This window comes from Amblyraja radiata, chromosome 9 (genome assembly GCF_010909765.2).
Source record: "Amblyraja radiata isolate CabotCenter1 chromosome 9, sAmbRad1.1.pri, whole genome shotgun sequence".
Classification (NCBI taxonomy): Eukaryota; Metazoa; Chordata; class Chondrichthyes; order Rajiformes; family Rajidae; genus Amblyraja; species Amblyraja radiata.
In genome coordinates this window covers 17,233,058-17,253,157 of record NC_045964.1, presented here as the reverse complement: position 1 = coordinate 17,253,157, position 20,100 = coordinate 17,233,058, and the positions used below count along the sequence as shown (strand labels likewise).

The following is a 20,100-nucleotide window of genomic DNA, read 5'->3' as shown; positions in this document are numbered from 1 at the left end:
ACCAAGTCTGTGCCGACCATCAAGTAGCCACTTTTATACTAGTATCTTCACGAATCCCATTTCGTTCCCTGCACATGTTCATTCCATCACTCACCCGTGCACTAGGGGCAATTTACAGTGGCCAATTAACCTACCAATCCATAAAGAGACACAAAGTGCTTGAGCATGAGTGCTCACGGACGGGTCACCCCCTGGCCACTCCCTCTTCTCCCCTCTCTCATCAGGCAAAAGGTATAGAAGTGTGAAAACGCACACCTCCAGATTCAGGAACAGTTTCTTCCCATCGGTTATCAGGCAACTGAATGAGTCATCCTACCACAACTAGAGAACAGTCCTGAACTACTATCTACCTCATTGGTGACCCTCGGACTATCCTTGATTGGACGTTGCTGGCTTTACCTTGCACTATTCCCTTATAATGTATCTATACACTGTAAATGGCTCGATTGTAATCAAGTATTGTCTTTCCGCTGACTGGATCACGAGCAACAAAAGCTTTTCACCGTACCTGGGTACACGCGACAATAAACTAAAGTGAGTAACACAGCAGGTCAAGCAGCATTGCTGGGAAGGTACACAAAATTGCTGGGGAAACTCAGCGGGTGCAGCAGCATCTATGGAGCGAAGGAAATAGGCGACGTTTCGGGCCGAAACCCTTCTTCAGACTGATGGGGGGTGGGGAAAGAAAGAAGGAAAAGGGGAGGAGGAGGAGGAGCCCGAGGGCGGGCGGATGGGAGGGTGGGAGGAGACAGCTAGAGGGTTAAGGAAGGGGAGGAGACAGCACGGGCTAGCCAAATTGGGAGAATTCAATGTTAATGCCATAAGGACGCAAGGTCCCCAGACGGAATATGAGGTGCTGTTCCTCCAATTTCCGCTGTTGCTCACTCTGGCAATGGAGGAGACCCAGGACAGAGAGGTCAGATTGGGAATGGGAATTCGCTCCATAGATGCTGCTGCACCCGCTGAGTTTCCCCAGCAATTTTGTGTACCTTCGATATTCCAGCATCTGCAGTTCCCTTTTGAACAGCATTGCTGGGAAGCCTGGATAGGTGATGGTTCGAGTCTTACTCCAGCACTTTGCATTGGTTTTTTTTGTAAACCAACATCTGCTGTTCCTTGCAGCCACAACCTACCAATCCACACATCTTTGGGATGTGCGGAGAAACCAGAAAACCCTGGGGAAGAATTTCTACTGTAGCCCAAAATCCCAGAAGCAGATTAAATGTCATACCAATCCTCTTTGTTCAATAAGCTCTTAGCTGGAATAAAAGGGTGCACCCAACCTATCAATTATTAATCAAGTTGCGATCAGTTGAAACCAAAATGCAGTCACAGTTCACAGCTTGGTCGGTATCAGAAGCTCGGTAATTTAAGGCCCTGCTCCAGGGACTTTGATGCATAATCAGGGCCGACATCCCAGTGCAATGCTGACGGAGCGCTGAACTGGCCGAGTGAGCTGTGATAGGGATCAGACATTAAACCCAAGTGCAGTCTGCTCTCTACATGTGCATAAAAGAGCCCAACAACACCGCTTCAATGAGACCAGGGCTGTCCAACGTAATATTAACTCCCACAAGTCAGCCAGGATCAAAAAGGCTACCCCTGGCTCCAAATCTAAAATGAAAGACAGAAAACACTTGAAACAGCAGGTCATGATACACCAGTGGGAAGTGACGCCATTAATGTTTAATGCAGAGGCGTCAGAGTTAACCTTTCAGTTCTGACGAAGGATCGTCAACCTGAAACATTAACCGTTTCTCTTCCCACAGCTATGTTACCGAGACTGGTTAACACATTGCTGTTACTGGCATCTTGCTGTGTAATGAAAGATAAAGTTGCATTTACATACCTCCTTTTGTGTGCGTTTTATTCATTTAAAATTCCAAAAAGCAGTCGCCAAAGACACAGCGACAAAGTTAAAAAGGCAAGGAGGAAGTTCAGCATCAATTATTGTAGAGCCATTGCATAAAGCTGTTTTGGAAAGGTTGATTCAGAGGCAAGGATTAGCTAGACATCTCCCCTACACAAAGGAAGACAATGTGCCGGAGTAACTCAGTAGGTCAGGCAGCATCTCTGGAGAACATGGATAGGTGCCATTTTGGGTCGAAACCTTCCTCAGATCCGTACTCCAGCACTTTGTGTCCTTTTGTGTATTAACCAGCAGCTGCAGTTCTTTGTTCAATCTCCCTTGCACTTCCTCTAAACACTGGATTGCCTGAACCAAGAGTGTGTCTGTTTAACAATTTCCCCCCCCCCAAAAGACAGCATCTCTGACAGTGCAGAGCGCTGCAGGTTAAGCTGTTTGAAGAGCATCTTGAATCTGACTCAACGAGAAAGTGTCAAAGAGTCACACATCACAAGAACAGGCCCTTCAGCCCATCAAGTCTATTCCCATCACCAGGCAGTAGAAACAAGGAATGGCAGATGCTGGTTAGAAGTCTCCACAGAAGGCTGTGGAGGCCAAGGTATTTTTAAGGCAGTGATAGATGGGGTTAGGGGGGGGGAAGAGATAGATCAGTCATGATTGAATGGCAGAGTAGATTTGATGGACCGAATGGCCTAACTCTGCTCCTATCACTTATGACCTTATGAACCCGAGTTGCTGGAGCTCTGAAGCAGCATCTCTCACCAACTACGCCACTGCATTGCTTGCTTCTTGTGCTCCCGTTACACCTACAAGGGCCACTTTCTCACTTACATTTAAATTCACCGACTCTCTGTTTCCCATGCTCCCTTTCAAGTTCACTGGGAAATATATTATTCTGTGTAGGAAGGAACTGCCCATGCCGTTTTATACCAAAGATAGACACAAAGCGCTGGAGTAACTCAGCAGGTCAAGCAGCATCGCTGGAGAAAAAGAGTAGGTGACAATTCGGGTCGGAGCCCTTCTTCAGACTATTAATCTACTGTATAACAAGCAATAAATGAAACAAGTGCATTTGGGTATTAATAGATGTGACATTTAACAGAACAAACTCTGTGGGCCCGACACCACCACAGACACTGGGGAGTGATTATTGACGTTGTACTTTAGTTAGCTCTGTAGCACTGAGGGAGACTTGGAGGTTACGAAGGATACCAGAGGCAGAGTGGCACTCAGGACATCTCAGTTACATAGTTTTAGGATGCTGGTCGATGGTGGAATATTGACCAAAACACAGGAGAGTGCCCATCTCCTATCACCCCAACTTGAGAGAGAAGATGGGCTGTCAGTTCAACAGCTGCTCCAACAGTGTGGAAATCAAGGCTCAGGCAGTTTTCCCCATGAGACAGCGAGGCACTAGTGAATGCCATTGAGTGTTGGTTGGTACCCATGTAAGATCCCTCCCCACCAGCTTCCCCCACCACCTGAATCAATGGGACCAGAACCAATTTAACAGGGTGGAATAATGCAAAGGCGAGGCGTATCTTAGCAAAGGCTAGATGGCATAAACTGGCTTGCGAGGTCACGCATGGCGAGGTGGCACGGTGGCGCAGCGGAAGAGCTACTGCCGAACAGCGCCGGAGACCCAGGTTCGATCCTGACTATGGGCGCTTGTCCGTATGGAGTTTGTACGTTCTCCCCGTGACCTGCGTGGGTTTTCTCGGAGATCTTCAGTTTCCTCCCACAGTCCAAATACATACAGGTTTGTAGGTTAATTGGCTTGGTGTAAATTCAAAATTGCCCCTAGTGTGTGTAGGATAATGTTAATGTGTGGAGAACGCTGGTTTGTGCGGATACGATGGGCCGAAGGGCCTATTTCTGCGCTGCATCTCTAAACTAAACTAGACTGTTGACCAATTTTTAAAAAATTAAAAAATTTAAATCGCTCGTGCCCCTTAAAGTAATTATACCTCTGTGAGGTTGGCCTTTTCAAGAAATAAATAAAAGCCCAGTAGAATATTCATACCAATGTAATTAATGCAGACTACAGTGAAATTCCCACATTGTGGGATGGCTTGGCTTTAAAACAGCAGCAGTTAATTATCTTGGGAGAGGGAGAAGCCAATAAATTGTATTTCTCAGTAATGCGTAAGCAAATGGAGCAAGTTCACTTCCTTGTCATAAATAATTCTTCTGAGAAATGAGTATGCATGTAACCCTTTCACTGCCTTCACACTCTGCAGCCAAGTACCTTTGAAGTGCAAGTCGCTGTTGCAAAGTAAAGAAACAAGGCACTGCGAGATCTTGCACACACTTTGATCATACCCAGATAATCTATCTCTGTAGATAGACATAAAAAGCTGGAGAAAAGGAATAGGTGACGTTTCGGGTCGAGACCCTTCTGCAGACAATCCCTGTGTTGTTGACCAAGAGACAAATGTTAACCAGGGCACTGGGTGGTGCGTCCCTGCTCTTTGACACGGTGTTGTGGAATTATTTATACTTAGTGGAAGTCAGGGTTTAGTGGGGGGGGGGGGGAAGCAGTTATACTACCACATCACCACGCCAGGTACGAGTTCAAATCCCTCCACTGGCAGCTGTGGAAGTTAGTACATGGAAGAGTACAGCACGAGAACAGGGCCTTTGGCCCACACCGAACATGATGTCAAGGTGGCCTAGCTCCTCAGCCTGCACTTGATCCATATCCCTCAATTCCCTGCATAGGCACGTGTCTGACTAAAAGTGACTTGTGTGCCATTGCCATATCCGCCTCCACCACTAACCACCACCCCTGGCCATGGGTCCCAGATTACCACCCCTGGCAGTGGGTACCAGACCGCCACCACCCCAGCAGTGGTTCCCAGACCTTCACCACTCACAATGTAAAAACTATGTGCACATCTCCGTTAAATGTTTCCCTCTTGGGGGGGGGGGGGGGGGGGGGGGGGGGATCCACCCTATCTATGTCTCTTGCAATCCTATAAACATCTAAGATCTCCTTTAAACCTCCTGTGCTCCTGAGGAAACAATTTGTCCTTCCAACTAATAACCTCTAATCCAGGCAACAGTCTGGGAAACGTCTTCTGCACCCTCTCCAAAGCCTCCAAATGGCTGAGGAAGGGCCTCGACCCGAAACGTCACCCATTCCTTCCCTCCAGGGATGCTGCCTGTCCCGCTGAGTTACCCCAGCTTTTTGAGTCACTCCTCCATATCTTTCCTGCATGGGGCAACTAGAAGTGCGCAGAATAAACATTTTTAATTCATTTTATTGAAAGAAATGTACTTATCAGTAGTGATGATCACAAACTGCCAGATTGTTTAAAAACCCCATCCTGTTCCGTTATGTTGTTTTGGGGGAGTAATGGTATAATTCTGACGCTGCCTGACCTACATGTCAATTCAGACCCAACAAAGGAGTTGACTCTTAAATGGCCGTCAAGTGAGTCACTTAGGAATGGGAGGTAAATGTTGGCCTTGGCCCTGGTGCTCAAATGCCAAATAACTTTAGAGGTCTCTATTTTTTTAATAAATAAAACATAAAATTGTAGGGAAGAAGCAGCAGATCAGGCAGTATCTATAGAGAGAGTAGCAGAGCTACTCGGTCTTGTGAAGGTTCACAGACAACCGTTTTTCTTGCTGCCTGACCCGCTGAATGTTTCCAGAATGTTCTGTTTTTATGTGGGATTTCCAATCGGTACACTTATTTTTGATGTTGCTTTTTCTCATAAACGTCCACCCAAGCGACAATGCAATGCTGCCTCGCTGCTACCACGGGGTGCCATGGTAACGGTGATGACCTCTGCCCTCTGTGGCCCTGGCCGGGCTGACAGAGCAAAGTGCGGCCTTCAGAGAGGCCCAGCTGCTTGCTGTCTTCAGCTGCCGCCAGGGCCTCTGCCTGCAGAGCGGGCCCCGTCTAGCACCAGGCAGGCAGACGGTCAGTGGATGCTTCACAAAGCTTGGCAGCTGCTAGGCTCTTTTCTCTCTGCTCTCGAGAGGGATGCGGGTGTTGAGAGTGATCAGGAAAGAGGGCCGGTGTATCTCGGTCCCGCAGCTGCTGCTGCAGCAGGATGTGGCTTTGTCTGTCCCTGGGCGTGAAGCTTGAGGCACAGCCCACCCCCCCACCAACCTCCCCCGCCTGTTGACGCAAACGAAAGTGGTGACAAAACACAAAAGGTTGCTGCCACTCTCTAAACACTGATCGAGCCAACAAGACACTACAGCTCACTCAAAGTGCAGAATGCTGGAGCAACTCAGCCGGTCAGGTCAGGCAGCATCTTGGCAGAGACGAGCCAACATTTCTGGTCGGGGCCCTTCGTCAGACTCTCACTCTACCTCTCACCCTCACTACATCACCTTGCTCTTTAAAAATCACACATCGCAGCATCATTAGTCTTTGCCCCTCGGCTGCTGAAATTCTATTGCAACAGGACTTGAGGTTTCACAGGAATAAATGTTAAAACTTCTCTCTCTCATGCTGTAAACATTACACCTCTTAGTAAAAACTGATGCGTTGTTTTCGCCTCTTGTTTTTCATTAAAAGGAAAGACATATCGCAGCTATGTTAAATAGCAGTGTGCACTTTGGTATAAACGAGGCTGATGCGGGAACAGGAGGCTTTCTGGTGAGCAAGGAGCTTTAAACTCCCACCCTGTCGCAGCTTATGTGTATCCATGGCTGCTGAGACAATTCACAGCCAATGAAGGTGTTGAAATGTGGCAGCTGTTGAAGCATCGGATAATGAAAGGGAGAAACCAGTTTTTCTATTCAGGCAGCTGGTGATCTATTGGTAGCACTGGAGGAAGCACTGCAGCTTGCAGAGCTGGTGCCTCCCCCCCCACCCCCGGCCTCCATTCCATCCTCACCTCCAAGGCTATCTGAGTGTGGAGTTTGCATGTTTTCCCCGTGACTGTGTGGGTTTCCACCCCGAGCTCCCGTTTCCTCCCACGTCCCAAAGAGCTGCCGATTAGTAAGTGAATTGGCCACTATAAAGTGCCCCGAATGCACAGGTAAGTGGTGGTCTCTGGGAGGAGCTGATGGGCCTGTGGAGAGAAGGAAATGGGATTAGTGAATGTGGGTGCATTAGTCTGAAGAAGGGTCTCAACCCGAAACGTCACCCATCGATGTTCTCCAGGGATGTTGCCTGACCCATTGAGTTTCTCCAGCACTTTGTATCTCTTGTTAAGGTCATAAGTGATAGGAGTAGAATTAGGCCATTCGGCCCATCAAGTTTACTCCACCATTCAATCATGGCTGATCTATCTCTCCCTCCTAAACCCATTCTCCTGCCTTCTCCCCATAACCTCTGACACCCGTACTAATCAAGAATTTATCTATCTCTGACTTAAAAATATTCGCTGACTTTGCCTCCACAGCCTTCTGTGGCAAAGAATTCCACAGTTTCACCACCCTCTGACTAAATAAATTTCTCATATCCTTCCATAAACGACATCTACATCCACTCTATGCAAGTCTTTCACTATTCTGTTTGTTTCAATGAGATTCCTCCTCATTGGGTTTGATCCTGACCACTGTGGAGTTTACACGTTCTCCCTATAAACACATCCCAAAGACAAGCAGGTCGGCAGGTTCCCAAGGCACTGTAAAGTCTGGTAGAATCCAGCAGCTCCACCACACTGCCCTTGTTGGAGTTCAGCTGATCCAGCCAAGAGGAAGGTGCGGGGGCTGTGGTTAAAGGAGAAATTATATAGAAATTCGTCTAGATAATGATACCAAAAGAACCACAGGCTGTTGTTTAGGAGGGGCTGGCATAAACAAGATGCTTGAATCGATACCAAGATCAGAGAACATTGATAAGAAGCAAGAAAATTGACAAAAGTGATATGTGTAACTCTACTTAATGCTTGTGGAAAAACCATGCAAGCACACCATGTATTTCACTCCATCCTTCATGCCAGACAATCTCAAGAAGAGTTCCAACCCCAAACATCACCTATTCCTTTTCTCCAGAGATGTTGCCAGACCCACTGAGTTACTCCAGCATTATATGTCTATCCCTTGGGATCAAGGAGGACTTGCTTCCAGCGAAGGGCTTTCAGGAAGCTGATGAAACCAATGTGGAAACTCCAGCTTCTGCCTCGCATGGGCTAGGACACTTACATGGTCGCCCATTCCTTCCAGTGTAACATTCTCCTGACAAAGTGGGGCTCGACAGAGAACGGGGGAGCTAGCAAGTTAGAGTAGCTGTAGCACAGAATGTAGTACCAGAAAGTGCAGATGATGGGACATAGCCAATGATTCAATTATATTTTATTGCCACATGTACCTAGGTACAGCAAAATGCTTAGTTTTGCATACAACCGGGTAAAATCATACAGCAGACATCACCTCAGTACTACACGTGTCACAACATTGGCGCCGACAGAGATACAAAGGTTCACCATATGGCCTTATCTTTGCTCCCTACCCTCTGCCAGCCGCTGCAAGTGGCAGCAGCCCCACTGGGCCCCCCCTTTCCTTCTCAGCCATTCACCCTTCCTTCTCTGCCACCCCCCCCCGTCGTTCTTGGCGGTCACCCAACGGGAAGCTCTCAGCATCCCTCCCCGCTGTCCGATGGCTCGGGGAAAAGTCCACGGTGGGCAAGCCGGGCTCACGGGGAGAGTCCCGTCGCCAGGCCTGCTGGAAGGCTTGGACCTGCAGGTCGGGATATTTCTGGTCCCTGGCTCGCTGGAAGACGGGTGCAGTCACAGGGACAAGGTACACTTATTTATCACATGCACCAATTGGTACAGTGAAATGCGGTTCCAGGTCCCAATGCTGTATATTCCTTCAACAATGAGTGTGTGAGACTGTGAGTGCATCTACCGTAAACAGAGCAGATTGGGGCCTGAACATTCAAGTTGGTTCCCAGACACCAACCTGCTGCTTCCCTCCACAGGCAGACGGATGAGCTAATTTCCTGGGCATTGAACTGTCGATTATCTGACGCAGACAATGTTCAATCTCTGCTTGTTTTTGAAAAACCGGGTAGAAAATGCACCACCTACAGAGACTTAAAGGGCCAAGGGCCTGGGTTGAGTCACTAACCCACAGGGAAATATTTCACATTGATTCACAGCAGGAAATTTAAAACTACGAAATGTGGTTTAGCCGAGTGATTGTAGCAACAATTCTTCAATAAAATTGATGTTCAACTCTACCATGGTCTGTTGAGAGTCTAGGTTTTAGAAACATGCCCAGTGTTAGTTTTATTTCAGACGGAGTGTGGAATCAGTGCAGTTGGGGACAGACCTCTGTTGTACAACAAACCCTCCCCCACATGTCATTCTCCTCTCTGTCCTCCTCTCGCAATGATCGCACTGGGGGGGGGGGGGGGGGGGGGGGGGGGGGTGATGCTCTGGATCAGAGGAGACAAGCACTCCATTCCTCGCCAGTGCTGCCCACACCAACCTTGGCTGCAGGAAGGTCATCAGATGCCCCTTCTCTGCCCAGCAATATTATACTGAACCAGACCTCATCCAGTTCCTTCACACAAAGGGGAAACAGTCATAGAGCGAGTCATACAGTGCAGAAACAGGCCCTTTGGCCCAACTTGCTCACACCGGCCAACATGTCCCAGCTACACTAGTCCCATCTGCCTGCGTTTGGTCCATATCCCTCCAAACCTTTCCTATCCATGTATCTGTCTAACTGTTTCTTAAATGCTGGGATAGTCCCTGCCTCACCTACCTCCTCTGGGAGCTTGTTCCATACACCCACCAACATTTCTGTGAAAAAGTTACCCATCAGATTCCTATTAAATCTTTTCCCCTTCACTTCAAACCAATGTCCTCTGGTCCTCAATCACCTACTCTGGACAAGAGACTCAGTGCATCTACCCGTTCGACACCTTTCATAATTTTATACATCTCTACAAGATCAACCCTCATCCTCCTGCACTCCAACAAATAAACAATAAATAATAGATGCAGTAGGTCATTCGGCCCTTTGAGCCAGCACCGCCATTCAATGTGATCATGGCTGATCATCCACAATCAGTACCCTGTTCCTGCCTTCTCCCCATATTCCTTGACTCTGTTATCTTTAAGAGCTCTGCCTAGCTCCCTCTTGAAAGCATCCAGAGAACCAGCCTCCGCCACCCTCTGAGGCAGATAATTCCACAGACTCACAAGTCTGTGCGAAAAAGTTTTTCCTCATCTACGTTCTAAATGGCTTACCCCTTATTCTTAAACTGTGGCCCCGGTTCTGGACTCTCCCAACATCGGGAACATATTTCCTGCCTCTAGCATGTCCAAACCCTTTATAATTTCATATGTTTCTCCTCTCTCATCCTTCTAAATTCCAGAGTATACAAGCCCAGCCGCTCCATTCTATCAACATATGACAGTCCCACCATCCCGGGAATTAACCTGGTGAACATACGCTGCACTCCCTCAATAGCAAGAATGTCCTTCCTCAAATTGGGAGACCAAAACTGCACACAATACTCCAGGTGTGGTCTGACTAGGGCCCTGTAGTCCCAGCCTACTCAACCTCTCCCTGTATCTCACACCCTCTAGTCCTGGCAACATCCTCATAAAGGTCAAACAGTCACCCTGCCGCAGAAGGCAGCTTCCATGTCTCTTCCTTCGCCCTCCTGAATCTCCCTCCCACCGAGAAACTGAATCACAACTTTCCTGTAAGCAGCTATTTCAAAGATCTTTCCTGGCAACCTTGTACAATTCCATTACTGTCTGTGCGGCAGAAAGCTCACCACTTCCCTTCTACATCCAACTTCCTTGCAACATTCAGGACTTTTTCAGAAAGCTGGTGGTTTATTATTCTGGAGACTGCTGCATGAGCAGTGCCTGTTGACTGGCCAAGACATACTGCATAGTCATACAATTGGGTGAAGTGGAGATGCGAGCATGCGAGCGAGAGAGAGAGACTCTCTCGCGCACGCTCACACAGGCACTCACACTCACACACACAGGCACTCACACACACACACACAGAAAGCAGCTCAGAGCCAGTCTCACGCACAATGATGCTCATGAAGAGGGAGAAGCAGCAGAGGCAGAGGGAGAAAACCAGATGTAGAGATGGAGATTGTGTGTCAAGAGACACACAGACCAACAAAAGAGCGAGAGAGAGAGACAAGCAAAGACAAAGACGCAGATCCTTCACACACATTAGCCATGTCTCATGAGGACGGGCTTCATTAGAAAGCTGTACCATCCTTTGATAAGTATTCAGACCAGACTCGAAAACATGGCAAAATAATTTCAATCCATATTAGTTTCTCCCCAAAGCAGAAATGGCTATTTTATTCATTTCCAGTATGATGACATTAATTGCCATTGAGCGGATGATGGAGGGCTGCCTTCCTGACCCAGTGGCAGTCCATTTCCCACTCTATCACTAGCGAGTGGCTTGTTGCACCGCTTCAGGAGGCAGTCAAGCACCAACTATGTCACACACACAGGCCCGATCAGGCAAGGTCACGGATTTTCTCCATGAAGGACAGAGTATGTTTTTGTGAATGTTTTTTTGTGCAATTGTTACTCGTGCCTTGTTTTTGGTAAATTCCAGATTAAAAGAACTGAAATGCCATGGCTAACATGGTGGGAATTTGAACCCAGGCCCCTGGCTTGATAAGGTAAGCATCTGGATTGTGTCTGGTACTTTAACCATTGCAACAACACTGTGACACATCACATTCAGAGCATAATAACGACACTGCATAACGATGCAGTGGAGGCCCAAACTGCAGCCTCATTCATGGACATATCGTGGTTATGTCCGTGAATGAGGGTCTTCTGGCAAAAGAAAGTAGCCCATCCTCCATTTAGTGATGTGAGAATTTCTCTTCTTCATCTCCCCCCCCCCCCCCCCCCCCCCCCTCCCCCTCAATAAACTTTATTCAGAGTAAACATATTACAAAGCAAAGTGTGCAGAAAACTCTTCATACATTCTCTGTACATTCAATAGTGGTCATAGTTAATAGTGTCCATGCCCATCTTTAAGCAAAACACTCCTGACACTCATTTGACCAAAAAAGGAGTGCGAGTGAGTGAATATAATAGATAAATAGATTGATCACACCCTCCTCAGTGACGAGCTCCTGACCTTTGCCAACTAGGACATTTGTTGAACAAGTGCAGGCAGAACTTGCCGATCAATCATCCCCGAAACTTGCTTGGACATAAACAGAAACAGTGCCTCTGGCAAGACACATGGGGCTGCAGCCAATAATTCATCACGTATCACACCAAGAGTGAAAAAACGGAAGAAGATTGGAGCACGAGTGCACAAATTAAACGCGACCCAAATCCGGTTTAGCAACTTGCAGCTTTCAAACACAGGTTTAGACATCACCCACCCACCCACAGACACGCACCAACCACCTACTTTCATATGAATAATTGATACCTGCTGTAACAGAAGTCATATCTTTTGGTTGAATGTGGTGCAAAATTTAACCCGTTGTAGCTGCTTTTGTGTTGAATTTAAAGAAGGCTTCACAGATGCCCGTCACTTCAGCCAAGTTGCTTCCTGGGAACTGTATCGGATGACATTCTGACACCACATGTGGAGATGGAGACTCATAGCGAGAGGATTTGAGTTTAGGAGCAAGGAGGTCCTACTACAGTTGTACAGGGCCCTGGTGAGACCGCACCTGGAGTATTGCATGCAGTTTTGAGAAGAACATTCTTGCTATTGAGTGAGTGCTGCCTTAGGTGCACCAGGTTAATTCCCGGGATGGCGGGACTGACGTATGATGAAAGAATGGATCGACTGGGCTTATATTCACTGAAATTTGGAAGGATGAGAGGGTATCTTATAGAAGAAATAAATTAAATTCTTAAGGGATTGGATATGCTAGATGCAGTAAAATGTTCCCCATGTTGGGAGAGTCCAGAACCTGCAGGTCACAGTTTAAGAATAAGGGGTAGGCCATTTAAGACTGGGATGTGGAAACTCTTTTTCACCCAGAGAGTTATGAATCTGTGGAATTCTCTGCTGCGGAAGGCAGTGGAGGCCAATTCACTGGATGTATTCAAGAGTTAGATATAGCTCTTAGGGCTAACGGAATCAAGGGATATGGGGAGAAAGCAGGAACGGGGTACTCATTCTGGATGATCAGCCATGATCGTATTGAATGTTGGTGCTGACTCAAAGGGCCAAATGGCCTACTCCTGCACCTATTTTCTATGTATCTATGTTTAAAGGAGTGTCAATATTTGGAGCAAGGAGGCCGTTTTAAAGTGGACAACAAGATGGGGTTTTCATGAGGAAATGCCAGAGCTGTGGCCAGGGACAATGGAATACAAGGATGCTGCTATAAAGGATAAAACTCGTGCTTAAGAATGAGGCACACAGTGTTTTGATGGACAGATCGCTAATCGGATACAGAGGCAATGCAGAAAGATTTACACAAAGAAGCTTGCAAGGAGACTGATGAGGGAAAAATTAAGAAGAGGCGGAAAGACCGGTCAACAAGGATTGCTCTAGAAGTAGGTACACAGTATTAGCGAAGATACTTCCATTAGTTGGAGAACCCAAACTCAGTGGTCCATGTACAAGTTAAATATTTAACAGCCAACAAATAACGATGGAGCAACTTCCTTATCACTGGAGCGATAGAATGAGCTAACCAGCACATGGAGTGGTTGGGGCCAAGAGCACACGTGTCTGGAGGGGAAATGTAGGCAGGTACACAAGAGAGAATGATTAGGAGACATTGAATAGGTGTGGAGGAATAAAGGGAAAAGTTGCCAATGGAACAGTAAACAGGATGCGGAGCCCTGGGCTTGGACAGCCTCTTTGGAGTCATGGACTCTGTGTGGAACAGGCCCTTCGGCCCAACTTGCCCACACTGGCCAACATGTCCCAGCTACACTAGTCCCACCTGCCCATGTTTTACCCATATCCCTCCAATCCTGTCCTATCCATGTACCTGTCTAAATGTTTCTTAAATGTTGTGATGGTCCCAGCCTCAACTACCTCCTCTGGCAGCTTATTCCATACACCCACCACCCTCTGTGAAAATGTTAACCCTCAGATTCCTATTAAATCTTTCCCCCTCACCTTAAACCTACATCCTCTGGTCCTCGATTCACCTATTCTGGGCAAGAGACAGTGCATCTACCTGATCTATTCCTCTCATGATTTTATATACCTCAATAAGATCACCCTTAATCCTCCTGTGCTCCAAGGAATAGAGCCCCAGCCTGCTCAACTTCTCCCTATAGCTCAGACCCTCGAGTCCTGGTAACATCCTCGTAAATCTTCTCTGTACCATTTTCCAGCATGACAACATCTTTCCTATAACATGGTGCCCAAAACGGAACACAATACTCTAAATGCGGCCTCACCAATGTCTTATACAACTGTAACAAGACCTCCCAACTTCTATACTCAAATTCTTTCTGTGCTGCAAGTTGCATGCAAAGTTCCTTCAGCACTGACCAGTGTTAGGAAAAGGATATTAGGCACACTTCAGGGAAATGGCTGGTGATAGGTGAAAGCCTTTTGTGAACTGGAGCCAACTCAAGTCAGAAAGCATGCTTAATTTTCTGTATTATGGCGACAATTTTTATTTACGGTGTTTGAGGATGTGTTGCCCCAGGAAAGACACAAAATGCTGGAGTAACTCAGCAGGTCAGGCAGCATCCCTGGAGAAAATGGATAGGTGACGTTTCAGTTCGGAGCCTGAAGAAGGTCTGAAGCGTCATCTATCCATGTTCTCTACGGATGCTGTCTGACCCGCTGATTTTCTCCAGCGTTTTGCATCTTTCCTTGCGAAGCCAGCATCTGCAGTTCCTTGTCCCTACAGGTGATGCCCTGCTACCTCATTGCCTTAGAGAACATGGCAGTGGTCAGGTTCATGAACTGCCCAGTTCAGTACAGCACGAGTGCTCCAATATTAACCCATTAGCCTTTAATTAAATTCAACTGGATGTGGATGTAGTACGTTGAAAAGCTCTGGGTAGAGCATCACTCAGCACTATGATGGCGGTGGATGTGCTAGTCGAGACGGAGATGCTTTTGGAGTTGCATCTTTGTATGTGTTGATGTTTTGGAGATCTCTGATGCTGGCTGGTAGGGTATTCCAATCCCTTGCTGTCTTGAAGAAAAATGAGTTAGAAAGTGCTAATGAAGTGCTGTGCAGAATGAAATAATTTCCTGGTTGGCAGCTTCTGGTTGACATGCCTATGGGTGTTTGGGTTAACTGGATGTGGTCCTCCAACTTTAAATCAATAGTGGTATTCTTGATCTTGTGGGATGTTGTCAGTCTGATGAACTTGCGATGAATAGTATGTGGATGATGTTTAAGGTCCTTTATCATTCTGGAGACTGAGCTCTGCCACTTGTAGTTGTTAGATGAACTAACCCATAGACTTCCGTTGAACTAACCTACTACGCCCAGTGGTTTCAGTTGCATATCAACATCCATCAATTGCAAAGTGTTGCAGAGTTAGTCAAGAGCACCGGTTTCCTGTTTGTGCCTAACCCAACCCAACAAACCTGCAGACATCTGTTGCATCTTCTCCAAGTTCTAAATAAGATTTTGCTGTCTTATTCTGCCAGCATTGCCACCCTATTCACCATCTCCTCAACTGCTTATATCAACATAGCGCTTTCAGCAGCAGGGCAAATCCTGCCGCAATGCCAAAATTACTGCTTGCTCTCCCCTATGTCCCTGCCCCGTCCCTAATTGACAGCGGGGCCAGGAGCTGCCTCAGCACGAGCAACAAGCTAGAAGCACTGATAGCTGATCAAGTCCTGCCACCCTCCCTAACGTAGCTTCAAAGTTTTCAGGAATACTGACATTGCCAAATACTCAATAACGATTGCGGCACGATAAAGCATTAAATAAATTAATAACATTTTAGAAATCTTACGCACTAAAAAAAAAATAAAAAAATACATACCACAAAAATATTAAAACATTTCAAATACATAATAGCTGCGTACTTTTTTAATTTAGTTAATTTTCACGTGTAGTACATTGAAAAACTTCAGTGTATGATGTGGTAACCAGTCAAAAGTGTTCGCTGAACACCCCCGCTCAGTCCATCGTAACCTACCTGATCTCCCAGTGGCCCAGCACTTAAACTCCCCCTCCCAATATGACCTTTCTGTCCTGGGCCTCCTCCATTGTCAGAGTGAGGCCCAGCGCAAATTGGAGGAACAGCACATCATATTTCGCTTGGGCAGCTTACACCCCAGCAGCATGAATGTTGACTTCTCTAACTTCAGATAGCCCTTGCTTTCCCTCTTCATTCCCCCCCCCCCCCCCTTTTCCAGTTCTCCTACTAGTCTTAAGCCCGTCCCACTTTCCCGAGTTACTTACGAATTCTCCCGAGTTTTCCCCTTGATTCAAACTCGGAGAATGTTCGTAGCGAGTCCTTAGATATTTCGTAGTGACTCATAATGCCAGCCGTAGGTACTCGGGGCATCAGGTAAGTCGGGACGTTTTTCAGCATGTTGAAAAATGTCCACGGGTAAAAAAAAATAGCCTCGAGTACCTACGGCTGGCTATTACCGTAATTCTCAGAGTTTGAATCAAGGGGAAAACTCGGGAGAATTTGTGGTAACTCAGGAAAGTGGGACATGATCTTTACTGTCTCCACCTACATTCTATCTTTGTCCCGCCCCCTCCCCTGACACCAGTCTGAAGAAGGGTCTCGACCCGAAACGTCACCCATTCCTTCTCTCCAGAGATTCTGTCTCACCCGCTGAGTTACTCCAGCATTTTGTGTCCACCAACAAAAAGACTACACATGATTACAATTGAGCTGTCCACAGTCTAGTGTGGGAAGAAACCAAAGATCTTGGAGAAAACCCACGCGGTCACAGGGAGAATGTACAAACTCCGTACAGACAGTCCCCATCTTTGTCCCGCCCCCTCCCCTGACACCAGTCTGAAGAAGGGTCTCGACCCGAAACGTCACCCATTCCTTCTCTCCAGAGATTCTGTCTCACCCGCTGCGTTTCTCCAGCATTTATATGTACCTTCGATTTTCCAGCATCTGCAGTTCCTTCTTAAACACTGCTGCTATGCCACTTGGATCTTCCTCACAAGCCTATCACTCCAAGCCACATTTTCTCATCCTGAAGCTCCAATTTTATTCTGTGTTCTTCGGTACAAAGCCACTCCTGAACCTGCTCTGTCAGTTTCCTTTTAATAGACATCACGGTAATGAGCAGATCGATAAATAGAAACGAGTCTAACAGGCTTTCTGCCTCATAAAACAAAGGCATTATTTCACAAGCCGGAGAACTTGTTTATATTCAGCCTTGGAAATATACTGATGGTCCTTTAGTCCCAAGCCTGGGATTCCCAGCAAATTAACACAGGATCACCAAGACGGCAACAATTCCTGGTACCGATCCCTTCTCAAGGGCACCTAGGGATGAGCAATACATGGTGGCTTTGCCAGCAAATTCCAGATTCTGTAAATGACTAAACAAGTCGAAACAATCTACTACAGCTGCATCACACTGAAGCCAAAGCCAAGTATTCTTGCCAGACAGCGTTATGCACGCGAGCATGTTAAAAGATATATTTATTTATATGGCATGGAAGGTGGTCATTTAGCCCATTGGGTCTATGCCAGCTGCCAGGAGAGTAATCCCACCAACCGTATTCCCCTGCTCCTTATTTTCCTACGGCCCCATAACATTCTTTCTCATCTCCTCTTCTCGCCATTTATTCTGTTAATCCAATCTACTGGATTTCCTGCATCTATTTTGAGGCTTGTTGCTTGCCCAATACTGACGTCAGTGTGCCAAGCAGTTCCCACCCCACTGACACAGTCACTTGTTCTCACACTGAACATGTTAGAACAAGAAACTTTTAAAATCTTTCCCCTGCACGGAGAACCCGACCTTTTCCTTGTCGGGTCTCCGTTGTCGTTGGGGCTGAGCAACGTGGAGCGGCCTCCAGCAGGAACGACCTGGGGCTCCAGTCGCGGAGCTGCGGACCTACTCACCATCGTGGAGCTGGCCGAGTTCGGAGCGGGAGGTGCGGTGGTGGCGCGCTGCTGCGACCGGACCCCCGGAGATTCGGAGGCTCCAACCGCAGGTCTGGTGGACAGTGACACCGGGAGCCCGCGGGTCCCTGCTGGGAGATCGCTTTTCGGGGCTTCCGCAACGGCGACTTCTCCCGCCCGAGTTGCGGGGTTGAAGATGACCTGGAGCGGGGCCTTACATCACCGCCCCGCGCGGCTTGGAATGGCTGCGGGACTCTGCTAGCGCCCGCCGGGGGCTCCAACAACAAGACCCGGAGTGCGGCCTTGCACCACCCGGCGCGGCGTTAATGGCTGCGGGACAATTACCATCGCCCGCCGGGGGCTTTGACTCTGACATCGGGAGGGGAATGAGGAGTGCAGGGGAGGGATAGGTTTTTGCCTTCCATCACAGCGAGGAGGAGATGCGCTGTGATGGATGATGTGTAAATTGTATTGTGTCTTGGGTCTTTTTCTTGTGTGTATGACTGCAGAAACAACATTTCATTTGAACCTCAATGAGTTTCAAATGACAAATAAAATTGTATTGTATTGTATCAACCATTGCCCTTGCAGATACACCGACGTCACAGCCCTGAGCTCAGCTGGCCAGATGTTGGCAGCACTTTTACTGCAGATTTAGTCAAAGGGAGATGCCACTGCTGCTCTGGATGGGAAGAGAGGAAATGACAACAGAAGTGTAGGAAAGAGTGCCGTCAGTCAACATCATCTGGTCACCGTTTCAGTGCTTCCTGCTTAGTTTAGTTTCGGGGTGGAAGATTGCACAATCAAATAGAACAAGTTATCCTACAACTTTAGGCTGTGCACGCCATACGCAAGAAGAAGGAGTTTAGTTGCGAGATACAGCATGGAAACTGGCCCTTCGGCCCACCGAGTCAACACCGACCAGCGACACTAACACTATTCTACTCGTACTAGGGACAATTTATATTCATACCAAGCCAATTAACCTACAAACCTGTACATCATTGGAGCGCGGGAGGAAACTAGAGATCTCTGAGAAAACCCAAGCAGATTATGGGAGAACATACAAACTTCGTACAGACAGCACCCGTAGTCAGGATCGAACCCGGGACTCTGGCGCTGTAAGGCAGCAGCTCTACCGCTATGCCACCGTGCCACCCCTGTTGTAGACCCACACTGAAAAAATACGTGTACTTGGTTTTCTGAAATACACTGCTGTTGTGATAGGCACTACAGAAATGCAATCCCTTCTTTTACTCAACTGTAGTTGGACAGTGAAATGAATGCTTTTACTATGAGGTCTTGCAACCTCCCGCAATTAGCAACTCACCCGGCAACAGTCTAAAAGACTTAACTGATAGGTCACCCAGTCAAAATCTACAAAGCCAAACCAAATCCTCCTCCAACGTCGACCACAACATTCCTGCATGTAGGAACATTATTATTGCTACATTAGATAGTCCTTCATCTACAGAATTGGCCGGGGAAAACTGAAAGATAAGCCCCAAGGAACACAGAAGATTAAACACCAAGGTAGAGTTGTAAGCATTTCCAGAGAACAAGGAGAGGACGTTTTTAAAAAAATGAGCTTATTTGGTTACAAAAAGATAAATCAGCACGGTGGAAGGAAAAATCTCTCCATTTTCCAACCAGCTTGGGAGTTGCGTTGGACGATGACGATGGTGGGAGGAGGAGAGTCGGTGGTATATATTAAAAAAGAGAAGGCCATCAGTTCTCCAATGGCAAGCTGATGCATATCCGCCTCTGCTGCGCGGCTCAGAGAGAGTTAATGCGCTGGATGCCGAAACCCACTTGCCTTTTAGTCAGCACCGTGACACACAGAAATGCGGCAGAGGAGAAGTCAGGCGGCCTTCTGTGTGGGGAGAGACCGCAGTGAAAGATGCTTGCAGCAAGTAAAACAGCTCATTGTGCATGCGTCTCCTAGCAACTGCCATCAGGCCGGCTCTCCGAAGCAATTTATGGCATCTCACAGCTGTGTGGATTGGGCAGATCTGAGAGTGCAGTAGCCAGCAGTGGAGTTTGGCAGGACCCATGGGCTGGGTGGGGCAGGGCGAGAGGACAGGCCACCCCCCATCCACAGAGCATTTGGCAGCACCCTGTAAACCTGCAGATCAGCTCACACAGAGGAGGAATGAGGAAGGGCCTCCAGGGAACCAAAACAAAGCAACTCATTGCCTGCATTACACAACGCTGAATGCTCACAGAAACCACGGTGTCACAAGCAGGATAAACAGGCTGCTGCAAGCACACGTGGGCATGCGACTCCCTGTGCCATAC

At 47.5% G+C, this 20,100-nt stretch overlaps 1 protein-coding gene across 3 annotated transcripts in view; it reads right to left on the bottom strand.

The window, feature by feature from the left end:
* Positions 1 to 20,100, bottom strand: part of susd6 (sushi domain containing 6) — a 59,481-nt gene that overhangs the window by 20,966 nt on the left and 18,415 nt on the right. For 2 of the 3 annotated variants that reach the window (XM_033026796.1, XM_033026795.1), the window contains exon 3: positions 6,727 to 6,903. The exons of the other annotated variant lie outside the window; for it this stretch is intronic. In XM_033026796.1, the coding sequence (XP_032882687.1) occupies positions 6,727 to 6,903 (177 nt within the window). The remainder of the gene's footprint in view (positions 1 to 6,726; positions 6,904 to 20,100) is intronic. 3 annotated transcript variants of the gene reach the window in all.